Below are 24,678 nucleotides of genomic sequence, written 5' to 3'. Positions count from 1 at the left end.
TCAAGTCTTGATCTCAGGTCACGATTTCAAGTCCACCAATGGTTTCCACATTGGGCATGGAGCCTCCTTAGAACAACAACAAAACATCCATACCTTGGGGTGCCTGGGCAGCTCAGTCGGTTAAGTCTCCGACTTGATTTCAGCTCAGGTCATGATCTCAGAGTCATGGGATCAAGCCCCAAGGTGGGCTCCACACTCAGTGGGGAGTCTGCTTGAGAGCCTCTTTCTATCCCTCTGCCCCTGCTCTCTCAAATAGATACATAAATCTTTAAAAAAATTTTTTTTAAATGACCCATACTTCTAGGAAGTTTGTCTTAGCCTCATTCAATGGTCATATTTTACATACTGCAGTTACAGAAGGAAGAAATCAACCTGACCACAGTGATCCCAGCAGCTTAGAACTCTTAGGGGCACCTGAGTGGTGCAGTCAGTTAAGTGACCTCCAGGGCTCATTGGGGAGTCTGCTTGAAGATTCCCTCTCTCTGTCCCTTCCCCTGTGTGTGCCAACTCTCCAACTCTCTCTAGAATATATAAATCTTAAAAAAAAAAAAAAAAAAGAAGAAGAAGTTTATTCTGGCTCTACAGATAGAAACCAGATATAAGTATAAAAATTCTTTTTAAGGAGGAATTTAAAATTACAATTACCTTCACAGAACAGTACTGAGGATGTTCATAAATGTTACTGAACAAGTAAAAATTCTAGTCAGGAAATTTAAATGTCTCTACAAAAACCTAAAGATAAAAAGTCAAAAAAAAAAAAAAGTCAAAAGATCTGACTGGTAAATTTTACCAATGAAGAACTTGCTAAGACTTTGTAAACAAAGAGAATAGTTTAGTAAAAATATGTCATGCTCCTAACTGGAATGAGATATGGGTAAAATATCTATCAGGTGAGGTGAGCCTCTTGTTGTTCCCCCCACTCTTTTTTTAATATTTTATTTATTTATTCATGAGAGACACACAGAGAGAAGCAGAGACACAGGCAGAGGGAGAAGCAGGCTCCCTGTGGGGAGTCCAACTGGGACTTGATCCCAGATCTTGGCATTAAGGCCCTGAGCCATTCAGGCGTCCCTTGTTGTCTCCTTTAAAAAAAAAAAAAAAAAAATCAGGGGCGCCTGGCTGGCTCAGTCAGTGGAGCACGTGACTCTTGATCACAGGGTTGTACATTCAAGCCCACCTTAGGTGTAGATATTACTCAAAAATAAAATCTTAAAAATAAACTTAAAAGTTTTTTAAAAATCAGTTGCCCATGTATGCAGTCTCACCATGAGAAAAACAACAGATAACTCCCAATAATGGCACATCCTATAAAATACCCAGTCAGTACTCCTCAAAACTGTCAAGGTCATCAGAAACAAAGTCTGAGAAAGTACAAGAGCTAAAAAAAAAAGCCTCAAGAGACATGATAGCTAAATGTAATGTGGTATCCTAGATGAGATCCTGCAACAGAAGAAATATATTAGCTAAAAACTAAAGAAATACGAATAAAATGTACTTTTATTAATAACAGTATCAGTTCATTAATTATATATTATAATAATATAAGCTGTTAATAAAAGGTGAAACTAGGTTGAGGGAATATATGGGAAATCTTCACAACTTTTCTGTAAAAATAACAGTTCTTAAAAATATTAAATCGATTTTTAAAAATCACTTGATCAATTTTTATGTTTTATGTTCCAAACTTCTGACCCCAAAGGCAGCTCTCAAGAATCAAAACACATGGGGGTGCCTAGCTGGCTTAGTCAGTAAACCATGAAACTCTTGATCTAGGGGTTGTAAGTTCGAGACCCACTTTGGATGTAGGGATTACTTAAAAATAAAATCTTTGCTCAGCCCAGGTGGCTCAGTGGTTTAGCGCCGCCTTCAGCCCAGGGTGTGATCCTGGAGACCCAGGATCGAGTCCCACATCAGGCTCGTTACAGGGCTGCTTCTCTCTCTGCCTGTGTCTCTCATAAATAAGTAAAATCTTTTTAAAAATTAATAAATAAATAAAATCTTTAAGGGACGCCTGGGTGGCTCAGTGGTTGTTGAGTGCCTGCCTTCGGTCTGGGGGTGATCCTGGGATCGAGTCCCACATCGGGCTCCTCTCAGTGAGCCTGCTTCTCCCTCTGCCTGTGTCTCTGCCTCTCTCTCTGTGTCTCTCAGGAATAAATAAATCTTTAAAAAATTAAAAAATAAAATCTTTAAGAAAAGCAGCAAAAACAGGGACACCTGGGTGGCTCCGTCAGTTAAGCATCTACCTTCGGCTTAGGTGTTAATCCCACAGTCCTGGGATCCAGCCCCGAGTCACGGGACTCCCTGCTCAGAGTTAGTCTGCTTCTCCCTCTCCCTTTGCCCCTCCACCCATGTGTGCACACACTCTCTCTCTCAAAATCTTTGCAAAAAAAGGAAAAGCAAAAACAATCATCTGTTTATTATAAATTTTATACAACTAATAAAATGACAAAATAAGACCAAAAAGGCCTACTTTGTACATTTTAGTTGATCTTATTAGTTACATGAGAAAATCTGTTGTTTTCCCTTTAGGAAACACTTTTAAATTTTCATTTCACTTCCCAGAAGCAACAGATAATTGGGAGTTTTTACTAAACCCTCTACTGGTTTTGTGATGGCCTCTGTAATCACTGTACCTCTTACACATGCATCGATCCTAGACTTTTTTTTTTAAAGATTTTATTTATTTGACAGAGAGAGTGAGTACGAGTACAAGCAGGGGGAGCGGAAGAGAGAGAAGCAAGCTCCCCACTGAGAAGGGAGCCTGCTGCGGGGCTGTATCCCAGGACCCTGGGATCATCATGACCTGAGCCCACCTGAGCTGAAGGCAGACACTTCATCTACTGAGCCACCCAGGCACCGCCCCCCACCCCCCACCCCGATTGATTTCAAATGGGTTAGGCCTTCCCAGAACTAAGTTTCTCTTCTTACTGACTACAACTTCAATTTCTTGGCCTTAGGATCGCTCTAAAAACTCTTAAAAACTGAGGACTTCAAAAGAACTTTATAGTCTATATGGTTTTTATCTATTCACTTTAATCACAACAGGTATTTAAAATATTTTAGGGACACTTGGCTGGCTCAGTTGGAAGAGCATGCAACTCTATCTTGGGGTCAAGAGTTCAAGCCCAACATTGGGTGTAGAGATTACTTAAATAAATAAAAACTTAAAAAATAAAATGCTTTAAATGAATTCACTTAAGCAAAAAAAAAAAAAATAAAGTAACATTGTTTTATGTTGCATGTATTTTGCAAATCTCTTTAATGATTTGGCCAAATAGAAATAAGCTGGATTTTCCTATCTTCTTCTATAGTCTGTCAATCACCTGTAGCATCTGGTTTTAGTTAAAATATATCATGAGACGCCTGGAAGGCTCAGTGGTTGAGCGTCTACCTTCAGCTCAGGGTGTGATCCTGGAGTCCAGGATTGAGTCCCACATCGGATTCCTTAGGAGGGGGGGGAGTGTGGGGGGGTGGAGGGTCTGCATCTCCCTCTGCCTGTGTCTCTGCCCCTGTCTGTCCCTCGTGAATAAATAAAATCTTAAAAATAAAATAAAATAGGGGCAGTCTGGGTGGCTCAGCGGTTTAGTGCCTGCCTTCAGCCCAGGGCTTGATCCTGGAGACCCAGGATCGAGTCCCGCATTGGGCTCCCTGCATGGAGTCTGCTTCTCCCTCTGCCTGTGTCTCTGCCTCTCTCTCTCTTTCAAATAAATAAATAAACAAACAAACAAACTTAAATATATAAAGAAAATCTGGTTACAGATGCTTAATTGAAAACAGCAAGTTCCCTTAGACCTGCTAAAAGGATCCTGAACACTTCAAGAGTCAGTCCTCAACCCAAACCCTGGAAACAACTGTCTTAATAATCCTAATTCCTACAGAATTCCCAATCTGTCCCCCCAAGAAACTCTATCCATCCAGATTTTAAAAGCAGTCCCTCGGGACGCCTGGGTGGCTCAGCGGTTGAGCGCTGCTTCCAGCCCAGGGCGTGACCCCGGGGTCCTGAGATCAAGTCCCACATCGGTCCCTGCATGGAGCCTGCTTCTCCTTCTGCCTCTCTCTCTCTCTCTCTCTCATGAATAAATAAATAAATAAAATCTTTTTAAAAATTTTTTAAAAAGCAGCTCCTCCACTGTATTCTCTATTTGTTAGCAAGGATTTCTTAACCTATTTGTATAACGCCAACATTTTTGGAAAAGACATTATCAATGTCAATCAATCCAGTCTTCCCTAAAAGCCCTACCCCACCAAAAAGATCCTGAAAATGCCACCATAATCATTTGCAAACATACAGGGTCATTTAACAGTTGTACTAAAGGGGCACCCAGGTGGCACAGCCAGTTTAGCATCTGCCTTCAGCTTGGGTCATGATCCCAGGGTCCTCGAATCAAGCCCAGCATTGGGCTCCCTGCTCAGAAGGGAAATCTGCTTCTCCCTCCCCCCACAGTTCTCATGCTCTCTACTGCCTACTCTCTCAAGTGAATAAATTTAAACAACAACAACAGTCATACTAAGATATTAAGGACCTTTGTTAAAATTGTAACTCCTATAAATTGGCAGGGCCTGGTAAAAGCCATTAGTTTTCAGTTACACAGACACCTTATTTAAAAGAATATTAATATGGAGGAGTATCTATTAGTAAATGAAAACACACTGGTAAAAGAGGGACATGCCATGATACTTTTTAAGCATCAGTCCCAGTGAGGTCCTCTTTCATCACTTTTCATAAAACTTGGCGGGCAGCCCCGGTGGCACAGCGGTTTAGCACCGCCTGCAGCCCAGGGCGTGATCCTAGAGACCCAGGATCGAGTCCCGCATTGGGCTCCCTGCATGGAGCCTGCTTCTCCCTCTGCCTGTGTCTCTGCCTCTCTCTCTCTCTCTCTCTCTCTCTCTCTAAGAATGAATAAATAAATAAATAAATAAATAAATAAATAAATAAATAATCTAAAAAAAAAAAAAAACAACTTGGCAATAACAACCTGTATTTGCAGGACCTCTAAATGACAAATTTATTATTGTCAAAACCGTGTGAAGATACCATGGAAAATGGTCCTCCCAAAACTTCAAAAAGATGTGTTTTCCTTTCCAGGCCACTTTATAGGAACAGGCTAAGCACCGTTTTGTTTATAAACAATAGGAGTAACGAAATAACAAGATCACATGAAGACCTTACTCTTTCAAAATGTCCCTAATAAATGTCTAATAAAGTTACCTACTAAAGTGATTCATACAAACTTTTACGAATATCCCCCAAAGTCCAAAGTCTTACCTATATGCCTCTATATGGAAGCATCCTTTTAACAATTACCCAGAAGGACAATAAGAAAGGTAAATCCCTACTAATACAAATCATCTTCCACTCAAACAGGCTGAGAGGTCCATCATGAAAATTTAAGAGAAAAGTGTTCTTTCAGATCATTCATAGACATCTCATGACACAAAAGTCACCGAACGGAACCAGAATTTCAGATTCTTCTCCCCACAGCAATTATACTCGGGGCAAATATTACTTCTATATGCCTATACCAAGCCATGTTACCATCAAGTGGTTACACTACCACAGTTTCTTCCCCAAGGAAATTTAATAAGTAGTTTTGACTGTTTTCTTTCATAAGTACAATCCCAGTGTGGAAAAGATAGAAAATTGAGGCTACCAAGAAGAATTGAGGCTACCGAGGTTAAGAAAAGATAACTGGCATACTTCAGAGAAAAGTTCCAGAAATGATTTGTCAGGGGAAGGGGTTGAGGAAAAAAGTTGGACTCTACCCCTATCACCTTCTCCTCAGCAACACCCAAACCCACCTGGGAACCAAGGGCAGGGAAAGGTAAACAGCTCACACCCTAACATTAAGGTCTCACTGAATCCGTCAACACATGTTCTACAGCTTTAATACTTTACAAACTGGATACTCCCAAGATTCAAAATCACAGTCACGAAAGGGACAGTAGTGACACTAAAATCAGCCTGAGTCTCTGAGAAGATACTGAAAGACTACAAAATCTTTGTTTTGCTTGATGTTCCATTTGAAGATACATTTGGCAATTGTACTAAAAAAGGGCGGGGTGGGGGCACCTGGGTGGTTCAGTCCATTAAGCATCTGCCTCTGGCTCAGATCATGATCCCAGGGTCCAGGGTTGGAGCCCCTCGTCAGGCTCCCTGCGCTGAGGGGAACCTGCTTCTCCCTCTCCCTCTGCTTGTGCGCACGTGCTGTCAAATAAAGTCTTTTTTTTTTTTTTAAGATTTTTAAAAAATTTATTCATTCATGAGAGGCACAGAGACAGAGAGAGAGAGAGAGGCAGAGACACAGGCAGAGGGAGAAGCAGGCTCCATGTAGGGAGCCCGATGTGGGGCTGGATCCTGGGCCTCCAGGGTCATGCCCCGGGCTGAAGGCAGTGCCAAACCACTGGGCCACGAGGGCTGCCCCAAATAAAGTCTTAAAAATAAATAAATAGTAAGCCATTCATTTCCTGGATACAAACATTTAACAGCTATTTAGCCTTGCTGCAATCAACTGCAAGCCTAACGTTAAAAGTGGAAATAATTTTAGAGCCTATACAATTCCTAACAGCCATATTTGAAGTAAAAGACTGAACCCTGGGCTTGAACAGAAATTGTTAGGAAGCTGCTCCATTCATCCCCCTGCTAGATCATTTAATATTCACATAAGGGCAACATGCAATTCTACTCAACCCACTATAATTCTGACCATGTTTGAAGGTTAATAGACCTCCTTGAAAGAAAAAAGGATGCACTAACAGCCATTCTCAACTTACAATGGTACATAAATAGATCTTATCCCCAAAGGTCTTAAATTTATCCTAGGATAGATCTCAAACCATGCTATTACTGTAGAGATACCACTATTAACTGCCTTATTTATTTCACACTTATTGCCACATTTAATAATAATTTGATTTAAAAGATAATCCAGGGATCCCTGGGTGGCGCAGCGGTTTAGCGCCTGCCTTTGGCCCAGGGCGTGATCCTGGAGACCCAGGATCGAATCCCACGTTGGGCTCCCGGTGCATGGAGCCTGCTTCTCCCTCTGCCTGTGTCTCTGCCCCCAACCCCCTCTCTCTCTCTCTCTCTCTCTCTCTCTCTCTCTGTGTGACTATCATAAATAAAAAAATTTAAAAAAAGATAATCCACTTTAGCCTAAAATATGCAGAAATTGCAACCTAATAAAATTGATCATTTGAATGGCTACCTGGTATCAAAAGGCCACACTATAAAAACTTTTCTACTATCTACTTTTCCAGGGTTGGTTGGTTGGTTGGTTGGTTTGTTTGTTTGTTTATTTATTTATTTATTTATTTATTTATTTATTTTTAAGATTTTATTTGGGCAACCCGGGTGGCTCAGTGGTTTGACACCGCCTTCAGTCCAGGGTCTGATCCTGGAGACCAGGGATCGAGTCCCATGTCGGGCTCCCTACGTGGAGCCTGCTTCTCCCTCTGCCTATGTCTCTGCCTCTCTCTCTGTCTCTCATGAATAAATAAAATTGTTTAAAAAAAAAATTTAACACAATATCCATTACCGACACACATCACACCATGTAATCTAGCTGTAGATCTCTCTCACCAATAGACAGTGAGTTCCTTTAAGTCAAAGCTATGTAATTCATTTCTATTTCTAAAACTCTTAATACAATGCCCAGCCCTTATTGATACATCAATAAATGTGCTGAACTAGGGTGCCTGGGTGGCTCAGTTGGTGAAGTGTCCGGCTCTTGGTTTAGGCTCGTCATGATCTCAGGATCATGGGATCAAGCCCTGGGTAGGGCTCCAAGCTCAGTATGGAATCAGCTTGTCCTTCTCCCTCCCTGCCTGCCCCACCCCTCCACTCATGCTCTTCTTTCTAAAAATGAGTAAATAAAAATCTTTAAATGTATTGAACTCAACCCACAACCAAACCCACGGACCCAATTCGTTTCTTCATTCACCAGAGCTGACAAAAAGAATTCCCTAGTTTCTGGTAGTAGAACTGAGAAATTCTACTAATTCAAAATCAACAGATAGAGAATTCCTTATATTAACAACTGCCTAAACCGCATCAGGGATCTATCTGAACCAGTAGTTTTTTTGTTTTGTTTTTTAAAGATTTTATTTATTTATTCATGAGATACACAGAGAGGCAGAGACACACAGGTAGAGGGAGAAGCAGGCTCCATGCAGGGAGCCCGATGCGGAACTCGATCCCAGGACTCCAGGATCATTCCCTGGGCCGAAGGCAGGCACTAAACCGCTGGGCCACCCAGGGATCCCTAAACCAGTAGTTTTTTAAACCCAGTTGGGTTTTAAAATGACCAGAGGAACTTCTTAAAATTCAAACATATGGGCATCCCATGACTCTAATTCAATTCTGGAGTGGAATCCAGGATGATTTTCATGGGCAGGAGGGCTACATTCGCGGGGCCTAAGTCCTAAATACTCTTCCAGTTGAACCTAGGTGGTCCCTAGGAGTTTCCATATAAATGGGTCAAGCAACCAATAATACATGAAATGCAAAGCTCATACATATTAATAAACTAAAAAAATGAGGACATAGGATTTACTTAAAATTTCATAAATAAATTTTAGAGATAGACAAAATGAAAAAGTGTTTTGTTTTTTTGTTTTTTGTTTCTTCTTGACAGAGAGAGAGAGAGAGCACAAGCAAGGGGAGCAGCATATAGAGGAAGAGGGAGGAACAGGCTCCCTACTGAGCAGGGAGCCCAGTGTAGGACTCAATCCCAGGACCCAGGATCATGACCTGAGCCAAAAGCAGACACACGAGACACCTGAGCCACCCAGGTGTCCAGGAAACGGTATTCTAATATCATCTGACATCGTTACTAATTTTATTGATTTCCCTTCAGATGGGGAGAAGGAAGCCAGGGAAAACTACTCTTCTTCCTGAAAGGTCTGTAAGGGGATATGAGAAGAGCTGCCTAATTCCTGGGACCTATTAAGGGAGCCACTATAAGGGCGCCTGGGTGACTTAGTGGATTAAGGGAGCCACTGTGTATCAGTAGGATGAACAGTGGACTTGGAAGTAATAAAGCCATGATTTGAAAGTCTCCAAACTGTCTTTTAAAAGTTGTGTCACCTTACAGGCACCTGGGTGGCTCAGTCAGTTAAACAACTGCCTTCAGCTCAGGTCACGATCCTGGAGTCTCTGCATCAAGACCTGAGACGGCTCCCTGCTCAGCGAGGAGTCTCCTTTTCCCTCTGCCCCTCACCCCACTCATGCACTTGCTCTCTCTCAAATAAATGGGTAAAATCTCTAAAAAAAAAAAAAAAAAAAAAAAAAAAGGAAAAAGAAAAAAGAAAATGTTTAAGAATAATATAAAGATAATGAAATAAATAATAATAAAATGATAAAAGATTCATAATTTTTCATCAACTGTCTCATGTAATCGCAACTGTATCGTTAACTATGGATCTACGAGGCAACATACATAGTAGTTAGGTGCAGTATAACTCTAGGTTCAAATCCTGACTCCACCACTTAATAGTGAGGCGACCTAGAGTAAGTTTACTTACCTCTTTTAGGCCTCACTATATAAAACAGGGCCAGCATTATCCCCATCTTATAGACAAGTTTAACGGAATAAAAAACTCTGAAAATAGTCATGACCCTCTTAAAGCTAACAGCTCAAGGGTAACACATCAACAGTGGAACACACATCAGAAGGTAAATGTTTTGTTTGATTCCTACTCTAGTATTCTTTCCATCAAATCTGTTCTCTTCAAGTTGTCATCTCCTAGCTAGCTAGTACCAACCTCCAAAAACAAATTACCTTGGATCCTAAGTCAAATGCTAAACTCTGTTCCTCTCAAAAAAATCTTGATAAGCAATTATTATATAAGTGAAAGATCCATTTTATAAATGCAAAAGCTACAAGATTAGCAGTGGAAAAAAAGTGGAGAGAGAGAAGCAGCCAGAAGAATGGACTGCCATCAAGTACAATTTTTAAAAACCCTAAAGCTACACCCTACACAAATCCCTGAAGCCAGCTTCCTACTAGAAAATCTGGTGGCTATTCTCAATTTATCCAAAATACATCATTACTACCGGAGAAGAGCCTCTCTGGGAGAAGAAAAAGCCTGGAATACTTGAAATTTTACAAAATGGAAGTTACACTCCAAAGAGTCCTTGTAGACCTCTCTCTCATCTCCACTCCCTCACCCTGTCTCACAAATAAAGATACCATAATACAAATCCTAAGAGATCCCGCTTTCCCCATCTCTTTCCTCCAAGTTAAAGACTGGCAAAGATGAGACGTTACCATCTGGTTTAAATATCACCAAATGATGAGTTGGTACAACCACAAAGAAAACTGGGAGGATCTTGCCTTAAAGACCTTGTAATTATGTGGGTTTGATAGGGATTTGTTCTTTGTTTCGGGAGTTATGAGATTAAAGTAAAATGGAACATTTCAGTATCTGTAGTCTGGCATATGTATGCCACATAGGAACATGTGCTTAATAAAAGTTCCAACCAAGTGCTCAACACAGTTCTCTGAACATTACAATCAGGTCAAGCCAATGAGATGGCAAGAATTAGCACAGGAATGCACAAAAATCTGCCTAAGGCCACATAAGGAGTATACCTCAAAAGAGAAATCTTAGGCTACATGCATGCTCCCAACTAAAATACTCAACAGTTAAAGACTTAAAATTTATATTAAAAACTCTTTAATGTATATAAACATCTAGAAAGTAATACTGAATAAACTGCTTGATTCAAGATAAAAACAAGAAAACCAGGGGCACATGGTTGGCACAGTGGGTTAAGCCTCCAACTCTTCTTGGTTTTGGCTTAGGTCATGATCTCAGGGTCAGCAGGATTGAGCCCCACAGTGGGCCCCAAGCTCAGCACAGAGTCTGCTTGAGATTCTCCCTCCCTCTCCTTCTGCCCCACCTATGCTTGTGCGCTCCCTAAAAAAAAAAAAAAAAACAGTAGTAGAAACACAGTATATATGGGTCCACTTAAGAGGTAATGTTATGAGGTCCGATAACAAGATATATTCAGACAAAAAACTGGGAAATCCAGGTCTGTATGGGAGTTCTCATTAGCTTTATTATTTTTCTTAAATCTGCCTAATTGTTTACTAAAGGCTCAGGTTCTGTGCTGAGAATCAAAATAAACATTTTCCCTGCCACCTTTTTACCTTTCTCCCCACTTTAGAAGAAAAATAGTCGTGGAATATTAAAGACACAACCTACTGACTGAATTTCCTACCTAGCAAGAATTGGGATTATTTAAATTGCAAATTCCATTTGCAGGGCTTCAACAGCATCACAGCCATCACATACTAGAGAAACTTAAATAATTTTAAACATTTCTTAACACAAAGCTCACCTAATACAAACTCCTGCCTGAACAGGCACACTACACAAGACATACATAACACATGCACCTGTAAATTTTCTGAAATAGTTTGTAATAGCTGTACTTGAAAAAAGATTTGAATCTCACTAATTTTTTTAATCTCACTTATTTTTAAAAATATCCAGGAATAAACAAGCTTCATGTAGGCCAACAGAAGAATTACAGTCTGTACATTGTAGTTTCGATGCTGAACTTTTGACTCTTCAAGTTTCACTTTTTAAAAATCCCTTCACTGTAGGGGAAAAGGAGGGATACATATTTGGCACTAGCTCCTGTCTCGCTAAATCTGTCCCCAGACTCTTCTTAGCAGTGAACAAATAAAGCTTTAGGATTTAAGCTCCTTACAATCCATCAATTAATTAATCTGGACAGCAGCCCTAGGTCAGTGTCGGATCCCCTTAAAGCAGATGAGAAGGCATACATTGGAGAAAAATGACATTGTCCAAGGTCGTGACAGAATTAGACTCAAGACTCTACCCACTCATTTCCTAAAATCTAGAAACACCCTACTCCTCCTTTTGCATAATAAAGAAACAGACTCTAGGGGCGCCTGAGTGGCTTAGTCCATTAAGTGTCTGCCTTCAGATCAGGTCATGGTCTCAGAGTCCCAGGATCGAGCCCCACAACGGGCTCCCTGCTCAGGAAGGAGTCTGCTTCTCTCTCTCCCTCTGCCCCTCCTGCCACTAGTGATATCTCTCCCTCTCCCCCCCCCCAATAAAATCTTTAAAAGAATAAACAAGACTTTTAAAAAATAATCTACATCCACTCCCCTTGATTAAACTTATTTTTACTTATGTACAATGTTCTCTAAATTTTACATCTATTGTAAAATAACACATTACCAAGTTAAATGGTATTATCAAGTCCTAAAAAACCATTCATATGTGATCTGCTTGGCCTTGTTTAACCAGTTTCCTATCTAAGAAATTAAGTTATTATTTTGGTGGGGAAAGCAATTAAATTTTAAGGAGTTATTGACACAAAATATTTTTAAATGACCTGATTTTTAAACTGTTCCCTTTAAACTTTTGAAACCACAGAAATGTTTAACAACAATTCTCCTGAAGCAGAAACTGCACCATCAAGGCTAAGGCCAAACTACCACTCTTCACAGAAAAATGAACCTAACAACCTAACCAACAACTCATTAGACCCTTTTTTCTCATTTCCTTAAAACTCCTTTTCCAAATGAAATTTCAGATTCTTCTCCCCTATAGTAATTGTAATTGGTGCAAATATTAGCATGCCTGTCCCAAGCCATGTTACAATGAAGTAGCTATACCACCACCAAGGGAGAAAACAGTTGAGATATCCTGGCAGACAGGGAAATGGACAGAGACAATGGAAAGATGCTTGCAGAGAATGCCCTCCAACCACCACCACCAAACTTCTGGATGCCAGGAGTTGGCCTGAAGGTCAAATTTCTGCATAGGTTCCAAGAAATGTGTAATAAATTAACAAAGCCACTGATTAAAATTGAGAAATACAAGGGTGCCTGGCTGGCTCAGTCGGTGGAACATTCAAGTCTTATCTTCAGGTTGTAGGTTCAAGTCCTGTGTTGGATAGAGAGATAACTTAAAAATAAAATCTTTAAAAAAAGGTTTTTTTGAGAAATACAGTCCCCATTCTAATTGAGCAAAGTGACCATCATTCACTAAAGGCTAGAAACCTCATTCCTAACTGCTCAAAGCTCACTCACACCCTGAATAGGACGAAAGCTAAGCGAAATTTTCTTTACAACTGAAGGTCACTAGCTTATTCTCAATCCCAATGCTGCTAATCTGCCATCTGCTTTTCTCTATCCAGGAAAGGGGCTATTACATTCCCTATGCTTTTGTGTCTGAGTATTTTCATAGTATTTTTAAGATTTCATTTATTTGAGAGAGTGTGAGAGAGAGAACACATGAGCAGGGCGGAGGCGACAGAGGGAACGGAGAGAGAGGGAGAAGCTGACTCCCCTGCTAAGCAGGGAGTCTGATGTGCAGCTTGATCCCAGGACCACCTGAGCCAAAGGCAGATGCTCAACTGAATAAGCTATTTTATCATAATAAAAAGATCTTACTTTACACACTGGAAGTGACAGCTCTGGAAAAGTAACTAAACTTTACACCCAGAAAGTAAGTTCATATGATGAAAAAAGAAAAAAGAAAAAAAAAAAAAGATATACAGATGGGATGACTCTAGGCCCAGCCTAAAGTTGTAAGGCAATGAAACTTTGAGAAGTGGTCTCCAATGAAAGATCTGAATGTTTTAAAAAGGGGTGGGGGGAGAACTTATAAGAATGCATTTAGTCGGGATCGCTGGGTGGCGCAGCGGTTTGGCGCCTGCCTTTGGCCCAGGGCGCGATCCTGGAGACCCGGGATCGAGTCCCACGTCGGGCTCCCGGCGCATGGAGCCTGCTTCTCCCTCTGCCTGTGTCTCTGCCTCTCTCTCTCTCTCACTGTGACTATCATAAATAAATAAAAATTAAAAAAATTAAAAAAAAAAAAAAAAGAATGCATTTAGTCAAATTCCACATCTTTGTTCCAAACATCACACAATTATGGAACAGAGATGTCTCACTGCCCTGGTGGCAGCTTTTCCTCATTAGTCTGGTTCATAAACTTGGGGATTATAAAAAGCACATTCACCATAGAAATCATCTAATAGTTAATAACAGAAAAAGCAGCATTTTTGGAAGAATTTTTGGAGGTGTACAAAGAAAGGTAGCATCTCATTTAATTTTTCTCTTTAATCCCATGCTAAGACACAGCAGTTAATAAATCCTTGCTATGCTGCATACAATTCTCGGGTTTCAAAAAAGCTTCTCACAAATCAGATTTTAAATCCCAGTTAGAAATTTCTCAAACTTTAATATAAAGCAAAATTTGAGGAGCCCAAGTGATACGGCTTTCCCAAAGAACCACTCTACCCAGCCACTTACTCCAAAGGGACTCATCAGTTTGCCTCTGGTGATTCCTCCTCCAATGACCCAAACTTAAAATTTCAGAAAGGAAAGTACAGACAACTCTTCAATTCCCAACATTTATTCCACTTTTTTTTTTTTTTTTGAGATTGTTCTGCATTTAAAACAGGTATATTAGCATAATCTCCAGAGAATATCTAAATCTCTTAGCAAGGAAAAATCACACCACCAACTCAACACAACTCAAGCTGAAAGGTCTGTATAAGGAGGAAAGCAAGGATTTTCCAGGCTCCTGGTTTTTTAAACCTATACACGTCCTTTGGAAAGAGGTGCACAAGTTTCCTAGAACCTAAATCTATGAACCTAATTAGCACTTTCATGCAGTGGAGGGGGGTATGAGTTCTCCCTTTATCCTTCTCTATAGTCAACCTTTAATGTAGTCCAATTAAGACAAGAAGTTACAAAAGTCTAGAAAAAGATCCCATTTATAGCACATAAACCAGATTCAATTTTTTTTTATCCAATAACTTATACAATGAATTTTTTTCTTTTCTTTTCTTTTCTTTTTAATTTTTATTTATTTATGATAGTCACAGAGAGAGAGAGAGAGAGATGGGCAGAGACACAGGCAGAGGGAGAAGCAGGCTCCATGCACCGGGAGCCCGACGTGGGATTCGATCCCAGGTCTCCAGGTTCACGCCCTGGGCGGAAGGCAGGCACTAAACCGCTGGGCCACCCAGGGATCCCTTTTTTTTTTTTCTTTCTAAAAGAAAATTACCTCACTGGAAGATTTCTAGCTGCCTACTAAAGTACCCTAAACATCCTAAACTTTGTTGTCGTCCCCCAAATTAAGCAAATAAATGAGTTCTGCTGATCAAACAGAAATACTCTTAAATTTAGGCCAACACATCAGAAAGAAAATTAAGGGCCTTTGAGACAAAGATTGAAGTTGAGAGCTAATAAATTTCCTCTAATTTTTTTTTATCAGTGTATCTCAATAATGAAAGAATATAAACCCCAACTTTAACACAACACTAATACTTTTCAAAGGCAATTCTCAATTTGTTTTGTTCTTTAAAGAGGTTTAGGTTGCCTGTTTAAAAACAAATCCTGGGGATCCCTGGGTGGCGCAGTGGTTTAGCGCCTGCCTTTGGCCCAGGGCGCGATCCTGGAGACCCCGGATCGAGTCCCACGTCGGGCTCCCGGTGCATGGAGCCTGCTTCTCCCTCTGCCTGTGTCTCTGCCTCTCTCTCTCTCTCTCTCTGTGACTATCATAAATAAATAAAAATTAAAAAAAAAAAAAAAAAATTAAAAAAAAAACAAATCCTGTAATCTCTGGTAGGGAAATTTTTCTTGGGGGTGGTGGTGGTGGTATGAATCTTAAGCTGATCTGCCTCACCTTTTTGCACTATCACTCACATTCTATCCTAAAAGTCTATTAATTTTGTTGATTAGTTCACTAAAAGTTAACAACTAGGTGGAGAGGTTCATGGCTCCTAGTGTGACTAATTTACCATTTACCACCGGCAAAGTCAAATTCAGCTAAACACCCATTCAAAGACTAATAACAAATGGAGTTTGTTTTTACTTTAAGACAGACACTTTCAAGCTACATCTATAGGACTTAATTCAGCCTCCTAAGTGAGAAAAAAAGTTTTTCTTCTGAGTAGTATGGTTCTAAATTTGTCTTAAAAGGCAGTTATAGGAGATCCCTGGGTGGTGCAGCGGTTTAGCGCCTGCCTTCGGCCCAGGGCATGATCCTGGGGTCCTGGGACAAGTCCTGCATTGGGCTCGCTCCATGGAGCCTGCTTCTCTCTGCCTGTGTCTCTGCCTCCCTCTGTGTGTGTATCTCTAATGAATAAATAAAATCTTTAAAAGAAAAAAAAAAGGCAATTATAAGTGAGCAAAAGAGGGTTTCTTTTAAGTGTGATGAAAATGTTCTAACATTTGTGATTGGTTCTAACATTGGTGATGGTTTTACAACCCTGAAACTACTTAAAACTACTACTGATAACATTTTAAATCCATGAGTTATATGGTACACGAGTTACATTTTAATAAAGCTGTTATTTATTTTTTGTTATATTTTATTTATTTATTCATGAGAGACACATGGGGGGGGCGGGGAGAGAGAGGCGCAGAGACAGAGGCAGAGGGAGAAGCAGGCTCCCTGTGGGGGGAGCCCACCCTGGGACTCCATCTCAGGACCCTGGGTCACAACCTGAGCCCAAGGCAGATGCTCAACCACTGAGCCACCCAGGCGTCCCTAAAGCTGTTATCTTTTTAAAGTAATTGTAAGTTTTTCTTTTGCTCAAAGAAGTTTCTACTGATAAGCCTTTTTCTCCAAATGTTAAGAGGCCTAAGGTGACTAAAGAATCACAATCAAGAGAAAAACTCCAGGACACCAAAGGAACTGGGAAAACAACAGAGAGGGTTAGGTCAAAGTCAATCAAACCTAAAATTAGGGAGATTGATAGGCTGGGAGGAGAGTAAAGGAGCTCTAGATCATTAACGCCTCTAACCAGACAAAGACGTGTATTTAAGCTCCTCCCTGCTCCTAATGGTAGAACCCGCAGGCGCACTCAAAGACGCTGACTGTGTTAACACACTTGAAAGTTTTTCGCTTTGGCTATAAAGATGAAGGGATCAAAATAATGACCCACAGAAAGTTAAAGCTGAAAAAATGTGTTTACTGTGCCATCTGGGGTTTGATTTAAATCTCTTATTTTTGGACACTGGCAAAGAAGAAATATGTGGAATCTGCCTATCTATGGCCAAATGTTAGGCGTTTGAGGGCAACAAAGAAAGTCATTAAAGCCATCAAGTATATTCCAATCAAACTTGAGAGACCCAAAAAAGTATCCACCGAGCAGCCAACTATTTTTTGTCTAATGGTTACACTCCTAATATTAATCATTTCCAAATACCACAAAGCAAGATGAAAATTTGTCCTTAAAAAGACATCTAAGCACATCAAGGAGGAAATGAGAGTGTACATTTTAAAGGCAGCAAAACCAGAAGTCGGACTAATTGTAAGTTTAAAAAAAAATTTTTTTTTAAAGCCCAGGAAATAAATCTGGTTGTCCTACATACTTGATGTAATCTGAAAGACGTTTATGTTCCCCTTTAAACTTTCAATTCAGGATCTAAGTCTTTTGAGCGTGTTCCCTTCACCGCATTTACCTCACTAGATCCTCACAAATTTCCGTGAAGCCCAAGTTTGCAGAGGGACGAGAGTTCGGGAGCCTCACGGAGAGCAGCCACGGACGCGACGTGTGTAAACACCATTAATTAAAGATACGGAGATGAGGGCAGGCGCAACCCGCTGCGGGGCTCCTCCCCGGCCCCGGCCCCGGCCCCGGCCCCGGCCCCGGCCCCGGCCCCGGCCCCGGCCCCGGCTCGCCCGGGAGCCGCCGCCTCCGGACGTCACGCACACAAGTCGGGGCAGCGCGGGCGCCGCAGGCCGGACGGCGGAGTTCCCGGGCCCTGGGGTCTGCGGCCACTTGCCCACAGCCTCGTGAGGCAGGCCCCGGGCGGTCCCTGACCCTCGTCCCAACGAGGCGCTTCCCGGGCTCCAACTTCTGGGAAGATCCCTTCCGCGCTCCTTCCAACGGGCGCTGCCCGGGCGGCACAGAGTTCGCCACACAAAGGACGACGGGAGCCCCGGGCACGAGGGTCTCCAGCGCGGCCTCCCGGCGCCCCCTCACCCGCCGGCCTCGACGCCCTGCTCGCCTCACAAGATGGTGGCCGGCGTGCGTGTGGCAGCGGGAGGCAGGCCGAGGACGGCGCCCCGGGCTCCTCCCGCCGCGAGGCGAGGCGAGGCGAGGCGAGGCGAGGCGAGTCAACCCACAGGACTGTGGGTGCTCGGCACACTCGGGGCGCCTTCCCGGCGGGGCACAGGCTCAGCTACGCGGCAAGGCTGAAAGGCCAGCTCGGCGCGGCCGCCTCAGCCTCCTCGGCCCCTTCAGCAGCCTCGGCCACCTCATCCACCTCAGCTACCTCGGCAGCCACCTCGGCCGCCTGATCCACCTCGGGAGACAAACGGTGTATTTTCAAACGTTTCCCCCGGACGAGCGGACGAGCGGACGAGCGGACGAGCGGGCCAGCCGTCTTCCGGGGCACGGATCTCATCTCCGTCTTCAAACTTGTCCGAGAACCACCAAGGCGGGGAGCCTGCGTTTAATTTGGGGGAGAAAGGAGGCGGGAGACAGCAGGACCCCCGCCACTGAAGTGTCACTACAAAGGGCGAGCCGGGCGGGGGCGGGGGCGGGGGCGGGGGTCTCCGACGGCAGCCCCAGCGGCCCCCGCCCCGCCCGGCCGCAGGCTCAGGCTCTCAGGCTCCGCGGGGCCGCCAGGTGGGCGGGGGGCGGGGGCGTCGGCGCGCGCCCAGTTCCGGGTGGGGGCGGGGCGGGGCGGGAGGCCGGCGCCCGTTGGAGCCGTTAGCGAGGACTCCGCGCTCGCAGCCCCCGCGCCCCGCGCCCCGCGCCCCGCTCGCGGCTCCGGCGGGGCGCACCTCGGCCTCGGGCGCGGGCCTCGGGCCCGACACGTCCGCCGCCCCCCAGCCGGGCCCCCCGCGCGGCGCCGGCCCCCCGCCCCCCCGGCGCCCCCCGCACACTTACGGCCCCCGCAGCGGCCGCTCGGCGCCCTCCCCGCGGCCCCCCCGCCCCCGGCAGCGCGGGGCGCCCCCTGCGGCGGCCCGGCCCGGGGGACCCAGGAGGCCGGGGCCCGGGGGACAGGGGGCGCCCCCGCCTGCAGGGTGGGGCGCCCAGGTGAGGGCCGCTCCGGGCCGCCGCCGCCGCCACACAAAGGACCAGGGGCTCCCGCCGCCATATTGAAAACTTTCGTCCGCGCACGACAACTCGCGAGTCCCCCACCCCCACCCGGCGCGCACCCCCGCACCCGGCGGAGGCGAGCCCCGGCCCGCCGAGCCGCGCCGCCCGCCGCCGCCGCCCCCGGCAGGAAGCGCCCCGCGCCCAGCGCGGCCGCCGCGCCGCCCGGAACCGAACCCGAACCCCCACCCCCGGGCCGGGCCGCCCTCCCGTCCGCCCGGGCCCGCGGGGCGGCCCCGCCGAAGCGCCCGGGAGGAGCCCCGGCCCCCGCCCGCGGCCTCGACGCCGACCCCGGGGCAGCCCCGAACTTGCCGCCGCCCCCGCCCCCGCGCCCCGGGCCTCCCCGGCCGCGCGTCCTCGCTCCCCGCCCGGGCCGCGAGCGGGCTCCGGGGCGCCGGCGTGACTCACCGGCGGCGGCCGCACCTTACAGATCCCCGTCTGCTCGGCGATGGGCCGGATCTTGTGGATGAAGGCGAAGGGGTCGGCGAACTCCTCCCAGCTGGGCTCGAAGACCGGGCACTCGGGGGGCGGCAGGAACTCGCCCAGCGGGCCCGGGCCGCCGAGGGGCAGCGCGGGGCGCGGGCCCGGGGGCAGCGCGGCGGCCGGCTCCATCGCCGCGGGGCGGCTCCGGCGGCGGCGGGTCCCACTTGTACTCGCAACGGCAGCACCTTGGGCTTTTTCAGCCTTCCTCCGACGACGTCTCGCCGCTCCCCACGCCGTGCGCCTCCGCCGCCACGGCGAGGAAAAAGAGTCCCTCCCCGCCCCCCGCCCCCCCGCGCCCGGCGCCCGGCCCCGCCCCCGCACCGGGCGGGGCCGGGGCCTCGGGGCTGCGGGGCCGCGCGCCCGCGCTGCTCGCCGGTGCGCTGGGGCCGCGGCCGGTGCCCCCAGAAGTTAACGCGCGGGTGGAGGAGGAGTCGCGCCCGCACGCGGGGCAGGCGCCGCGACCCGAGGTCACACACTTGGGGAAACGCCGGGGACCGGCAGGCGGCGTTCGGCACTGGGGGGGGGGCGGGGGGGCGGGGAAGGGTCCTCCAGGTGGGGGGAGCGCCTGGAACATACCAACAAAATGGAGGCGAGACAACAATGGTTAGGATGTTAGTAACCAGCCGGCCCGTGAGCGCTGGCCCGTCCCGGGCACCGCGTCTAAGCGCTCCGCAGGATGCGCCCCCGAACCTGCACGGCCACCCCACGGGGCAGGTCCCCTCCTTCCCACTTTACAGACAAGGAGTCGGGGAGGCCCAGGTCAGAAGCAGTTCGCCCAAGTTCGCACCGCTAACAAGTGCTGGAGACGGTCCCTGGGAGGGACGGGGGTCGCGGGAAGAGCGGTCCTCGAGCCGCACGATAGCGAGGTGGGCGCCAGGGAAGCAGAAGACAAAGTAATGTAGACGAGAAGGGGGTGCCGGAGTGAGGACAGCGGTGCTGTCCGTCAGGAAGGGGGATTCAAATGTAGGAGATCAATTAGGACCGCGACACATTGCGGAGGGACAGTAAGGTGTCCGGGATGACTCGGGCGTGGAGGGTCCGCCGCCGGAGTGGTTGCGGCCCGGCGGCATCGCTGCGGCATCCCCCAGCTTGTACACAGGAGATCAGCAAGAGAAGGGAGATAACGTGGTCCCTCTGGATGCGTTGAGTCTGGTCCGTCGGAAACCTTTAACAGGCCGGACGGCACAAATCTGGAGATCAGAAGTGGAGATGAGAATCTGGAATTCTTTAGCCTGTGAGTGGCAGCCATTATCTAATGCTCACTGTGTGTAACGCAAATGCTTTGCCTGCTCGTGTTGAATGTCCACACCATCCTGAGCGGTGGGTACTGCTATCCTCTCCATTTTGCGGAGCAAGCAATGCAGGCACAGAGAAGTAACTGTAAGAGATGTGAGCACTGTGGAGGCGGCAGGGAGGGGGGCAGGTTGAGTGCCTGGTGTCCTGCCCAGAAGAGGACAGAGGACATTCAACAAGTAGGACCTCAACACACACAGAAAGATCGCGCTTATCCAGCCCACCCCATGGAGGTGCCGCTTGGGTCAACAGGGTCCTAGCTCTGCCCTCAGGTTCACCTTGAGGAAGTCTCTCTGACCCTTAAGGATTCAATTTAAAAAGAGGGGGAGGGGAGAAGCCTGCTCTCCAGGAAGCCCCTCCCACAGGTACCTGGGCCCCAAGGAGTTCAAGAGGTCCTTGCAGAAGGTCCTCCTCCTCCTCTTAGCTCCCTGAGCCTGCTGGGCTCCCCCCTGCAGGGCAGACAGGCCGAGGGGCAGCTGGCATCCCACCCGCACAGGGTCCCCGGACGGTCGGGACACAGTGAGCTACGGTGAAACGTCAACGGTAGACCTGGGTGGGAGGTCTGGAAGGATCTGCCGCCAAATTCTTTTAACTTTGCTGGACACTGGAGCATTTTTCGTGGTGCAGCGCTGGAGGGAGAGTCGCTGCGCGCGGCCGCGGGCGTGCGGCTCCGGGGGCTCCTGCTGCAGTTTGATTTCCTGTCATGTGCTCCTTCCTGGGGGAGCGCTCGGGCTGTCCCCGCACCCAACGCGGGCGCCGGCGCGGATCCGCCAGACCCCGGGGAGGCCGCAGCCCCCGGGCCGTGGCGCCGAGAGCTCCGCCGACGCGCCGGGAAGGACGAGCCGCGGCGGGGCCCCGGGAGCCCTCGCGCTCGCAGCCCGCGGGCTCCCTCCACTTCCGGTAGTGCCCCTCGCCGCCGAGCTCGCGGGGCCCGGCTCCGGCCGCCGCCGCCCTGCTCCCCGCGGGCCCGCCTGACATCGGGGGGCGCCGGCGGGGGCGCGGGGGGCGCGGGGGCGCGGGGGCGGCCGCTCCCCCGCCCCGCGGGAGCCGCTTCCCGTGCCCTTTATGATGTGTGTTTACATGCGCGGAGGGATCCCTCCCAGCTGACAGCCACACCGCGGCCGGCTCTTCTTTTTTTAAAGAGCCTGGGCGCGGGCGCTGATTGGCCGGGGCCGGGGCGCGTCAGCCGCGGGGGGCGGGGCCCGGGCCGCATTGTCTCGTCCCGGGCTGGCCCCGCGCCCCGGAGGCCGGACCTGGGCAACCCCCGCCCGGAGGTCCCGGGGCCGGAGCTCCCGGAGGCCCGGGCGGCGGCGCCCCGACCGGTCCGGTCCGGCTTCCCCGGGACACGGGCTCGGAGCCCGGTCGACCGGAGCGGAACCGAGCCCTGCGCCGAGTGCCACGTCTCCAGGAACCCCTCCTGCCTCCGGGACGACACTCCGCCCCACCCGGGCCTCCGGCCCCAGCCCGCCCGAGCCGCGCAGCCCCGGATCGCGGTCCCCGTCCTCCTCCGGCGCGGCCGCTCCCAGCCCCCCAGGGCCCCCAGGCCCCGCCCGCGCCCCAGGCTGCCCCCGCGGCCCCCGCGGCCCTTCCGGTCGCCTCCGTGGGACGCCCGCGCTCCCGGCTGGCAAACGGGGAGCGACTCTCTCCTCCCCCCGGCCCCGGCCCCGGCCCCACCCCGCCTCCCGCAGCCGGGCTGCTGGGGACCCGGCCCGCCGACGAGGGGCCCGCCCGGCTACCCTGCAGCCCGGGAGGGGGCGGCGGCCCGCGTAGCACGTAGCGCACGTGTAGGGGCAGCTCTCCACCCCCCGCCCCTCCGCCCTCCACCCCCCCCGCCCCTCCGCCCCTCCGCCCCTCCACTCTCCACCCCCCGCCCTTCACCGTCCACCATCCACCCACCCGCCCCTCCACCATCCGCCCCTCCGCCCCTCCGCCCCCCACCCCCCGCCCTTCACCGTCCACCATCCACCCCCCTCCGCCCCCCCGCCCCTCCGCCCCTCCACCCCCCCGCCCTTCACTGTCCACCATCCACCTCCCCTTTGCCCCCCGCCCCTCCATCCTCCACCATCCACCCCCGTCCGCCCCCCCGCCCCCCACCCCTCCTCCCCTCCACTCCTCCACCCTCCCTCCGCCTCTGCACTTTCCACCCTCCGTCCGCCCCTCCACCCCCCAGCCCCCTCCCGCCCTCCGCCACCCTCCACCCTCCACCCCCTGCCCCTCAACCCTCCACCCCCCCACCCTCCAGGCCGCCGCCTCCCACCACTTTCCCGGGCGGGGGTGTCCGCCTTCAGCCCTGACCTCCGGCGTCTGCGCCCCTTCCAACAGCGTCCTTCCCTTCCCAGCCTCGCGGATCCTCTCTTGCTCCTTTCCCCCAACTGCCCCGGCGGACGGGCCTTTCCTCAACGTTTCCACGTCTGCCTCAGGCCCTGCGCCAATTCGGGGTCATCCTCCCTCTCCCAGCTCTCCTGGTGTCCCGGAATGTCTGGTGTAGCGCGTCCCCTGCGGACCCCCACAGACCCGGCACCTCGAGAGGAGCTGGGGCCTCTGGCCGCCCTGTGCCATGTATCCCGTGTACCCCACCGCGGCCCGGGACAGCTGTCCCCTAACTTAGAATGTGTCTTTCCCGCCGGGTCTTGGCCTATACCTGGCGCTCCTCCAGACTGGAAGCCGCCGGAGGGGAGGAGGACGGTCTCCAGCCCCTGCACCAGGCGCGCGGTAGAGACCACGAATCTCCACTGAAGGGAAGGGGAAGTAGCCTGGAGGGTCTGTGGCTCCCACTGGCTGAGGATGGAGAGGAGGAGGACCTGGCTGCCCAGGTGAAGCACCAGAAGACCTCACAGTGGATGAGCATGTGGGGGCTGGGGGCCCAGCGCCGGGGTAAACCCATCTTCCTCCATCCCCTGCGCTGCCCGTTTCCCTGGAACCAGCAGCCCCTTGTCCTCTACTGGACTAGTCTCTACTGGGGGGCTGCTTTTCTCCACTACGCCCTACCCTAGCTAGCTACCGGGGCATCTTCTCACATTAACTCGCTCCATGACAAAGGGTCTCTGCTCTGGGAAGCTGGGTCTGGATCCTGGGAGACACCTGATAACTAAATACCCACCCCTTCCTCCTCCTCCCCACCTCCTCCCAGGGGTCCTGGGCGCCCTTCTCTGCTGACTCAGCCCGAGGGGATCCAGGGAGCGGGGCTTTGCTTGACTGGGGTGTGGGGCCCAAAGGGCTGGACCACCCTTGGGCCCCGTCCCCTGGGAGCCTCCAACAGACACTGGCAGGTGGGGCAGTTCCCACGGCTGGTGCAGCCGGCCCTGCCCGCAGGCGTGGGGAGGGGCAGAGTTACCCACACACCACTTCGGCTTCCGCTTGGGCTTGGGGGGGGTTCCTCCCTTTCTGGTTGGACCACTTTGCAGGCCCTGGGCTCCTGTGGCGCAGCCCTGAAGCCCTGAAGCCGAGAGGCAGAGAGGGAGACTCCCGCTCCTGCTCATCCCAGAGCCGCGGCCCGACGGAGGTCTGCGTGGAGGCGGCCCTCTCGGCTCGCAGTCTGGCCTTGGAGACTTGGAATGTTTGGAATTGTCTGTATCAGGGATGAAAGTCTTCCAACAGGAAGAAAAGGACTTCTACACGAACTGTGTTACAACTTCGGGGACACTCCAAAATCCACCACGCTCACTGGAAATTCACGGTGTTCAGCCAAATGCGGTTGAGTGACCAGCGCAGGGCGGGACACACCGAATGCTAAATGCAGGTTCCGCTGCTTCTCTCCCCAGGCAGGAAGTGGGGACCTGCGAACAGCTAGAAAT

General features: G+C 49.5%; 1 protein-coding gene across 10 annotated transcripts in view; it reads right to left on the bottom strand.

Annotated features, from left to right (window-relative positions):
* Window positions 1-23,783, bottom strand: part of KDM5B (lysine demethylase 5B) — a 90,609-nt gene extending 66,826 nt beyond the window's left edge. For 5 of the 10 annotated variants that reach the window (XR_007411732.1, XM_049111981.1, XM_049111978.1 and 2 more), the window contains exon 1: window positions 23,526-23,783. Coding sequence is in view for 8 of the 10 variants with exons in the window: in XM_049111981.1 (XP_048967938.1) it covers window positions 23,526-23,768 (243 nt within the window). In the remaining 2 variants the exon portion in view is untranslated. Of the gene's footprint in view, window positions 1-17,462; window positions 17,615-18,269; window positions 18,426-19,516; window positions 19,756-23,525 lie in introns of those variants that run through there. The other 5 variants (XM_025458508.3, XM_049111979.1, XM_049111982.1 and 2 more) reach the window with 5 other exon arrangements.
* Window positions 23,784-24,678: the final 895 nt, after the last annotated feature.

Source organism: Canis lupus, chromosome 7, assembly GCF_003254725.2.
Source record: "Canis lupus dingo isolate Sandy chromosome 7, ASM325472v2, whole genome shotgun sequence".
Lineage (NCBI taxonomy): Eukaryota > Metazoa > Chordata > Mammalia > Carnivora > Canidae > Canis > Canis lupus.
This window is presented reverse-complemented; position numbering and strand designations above follow the sequence as displayed.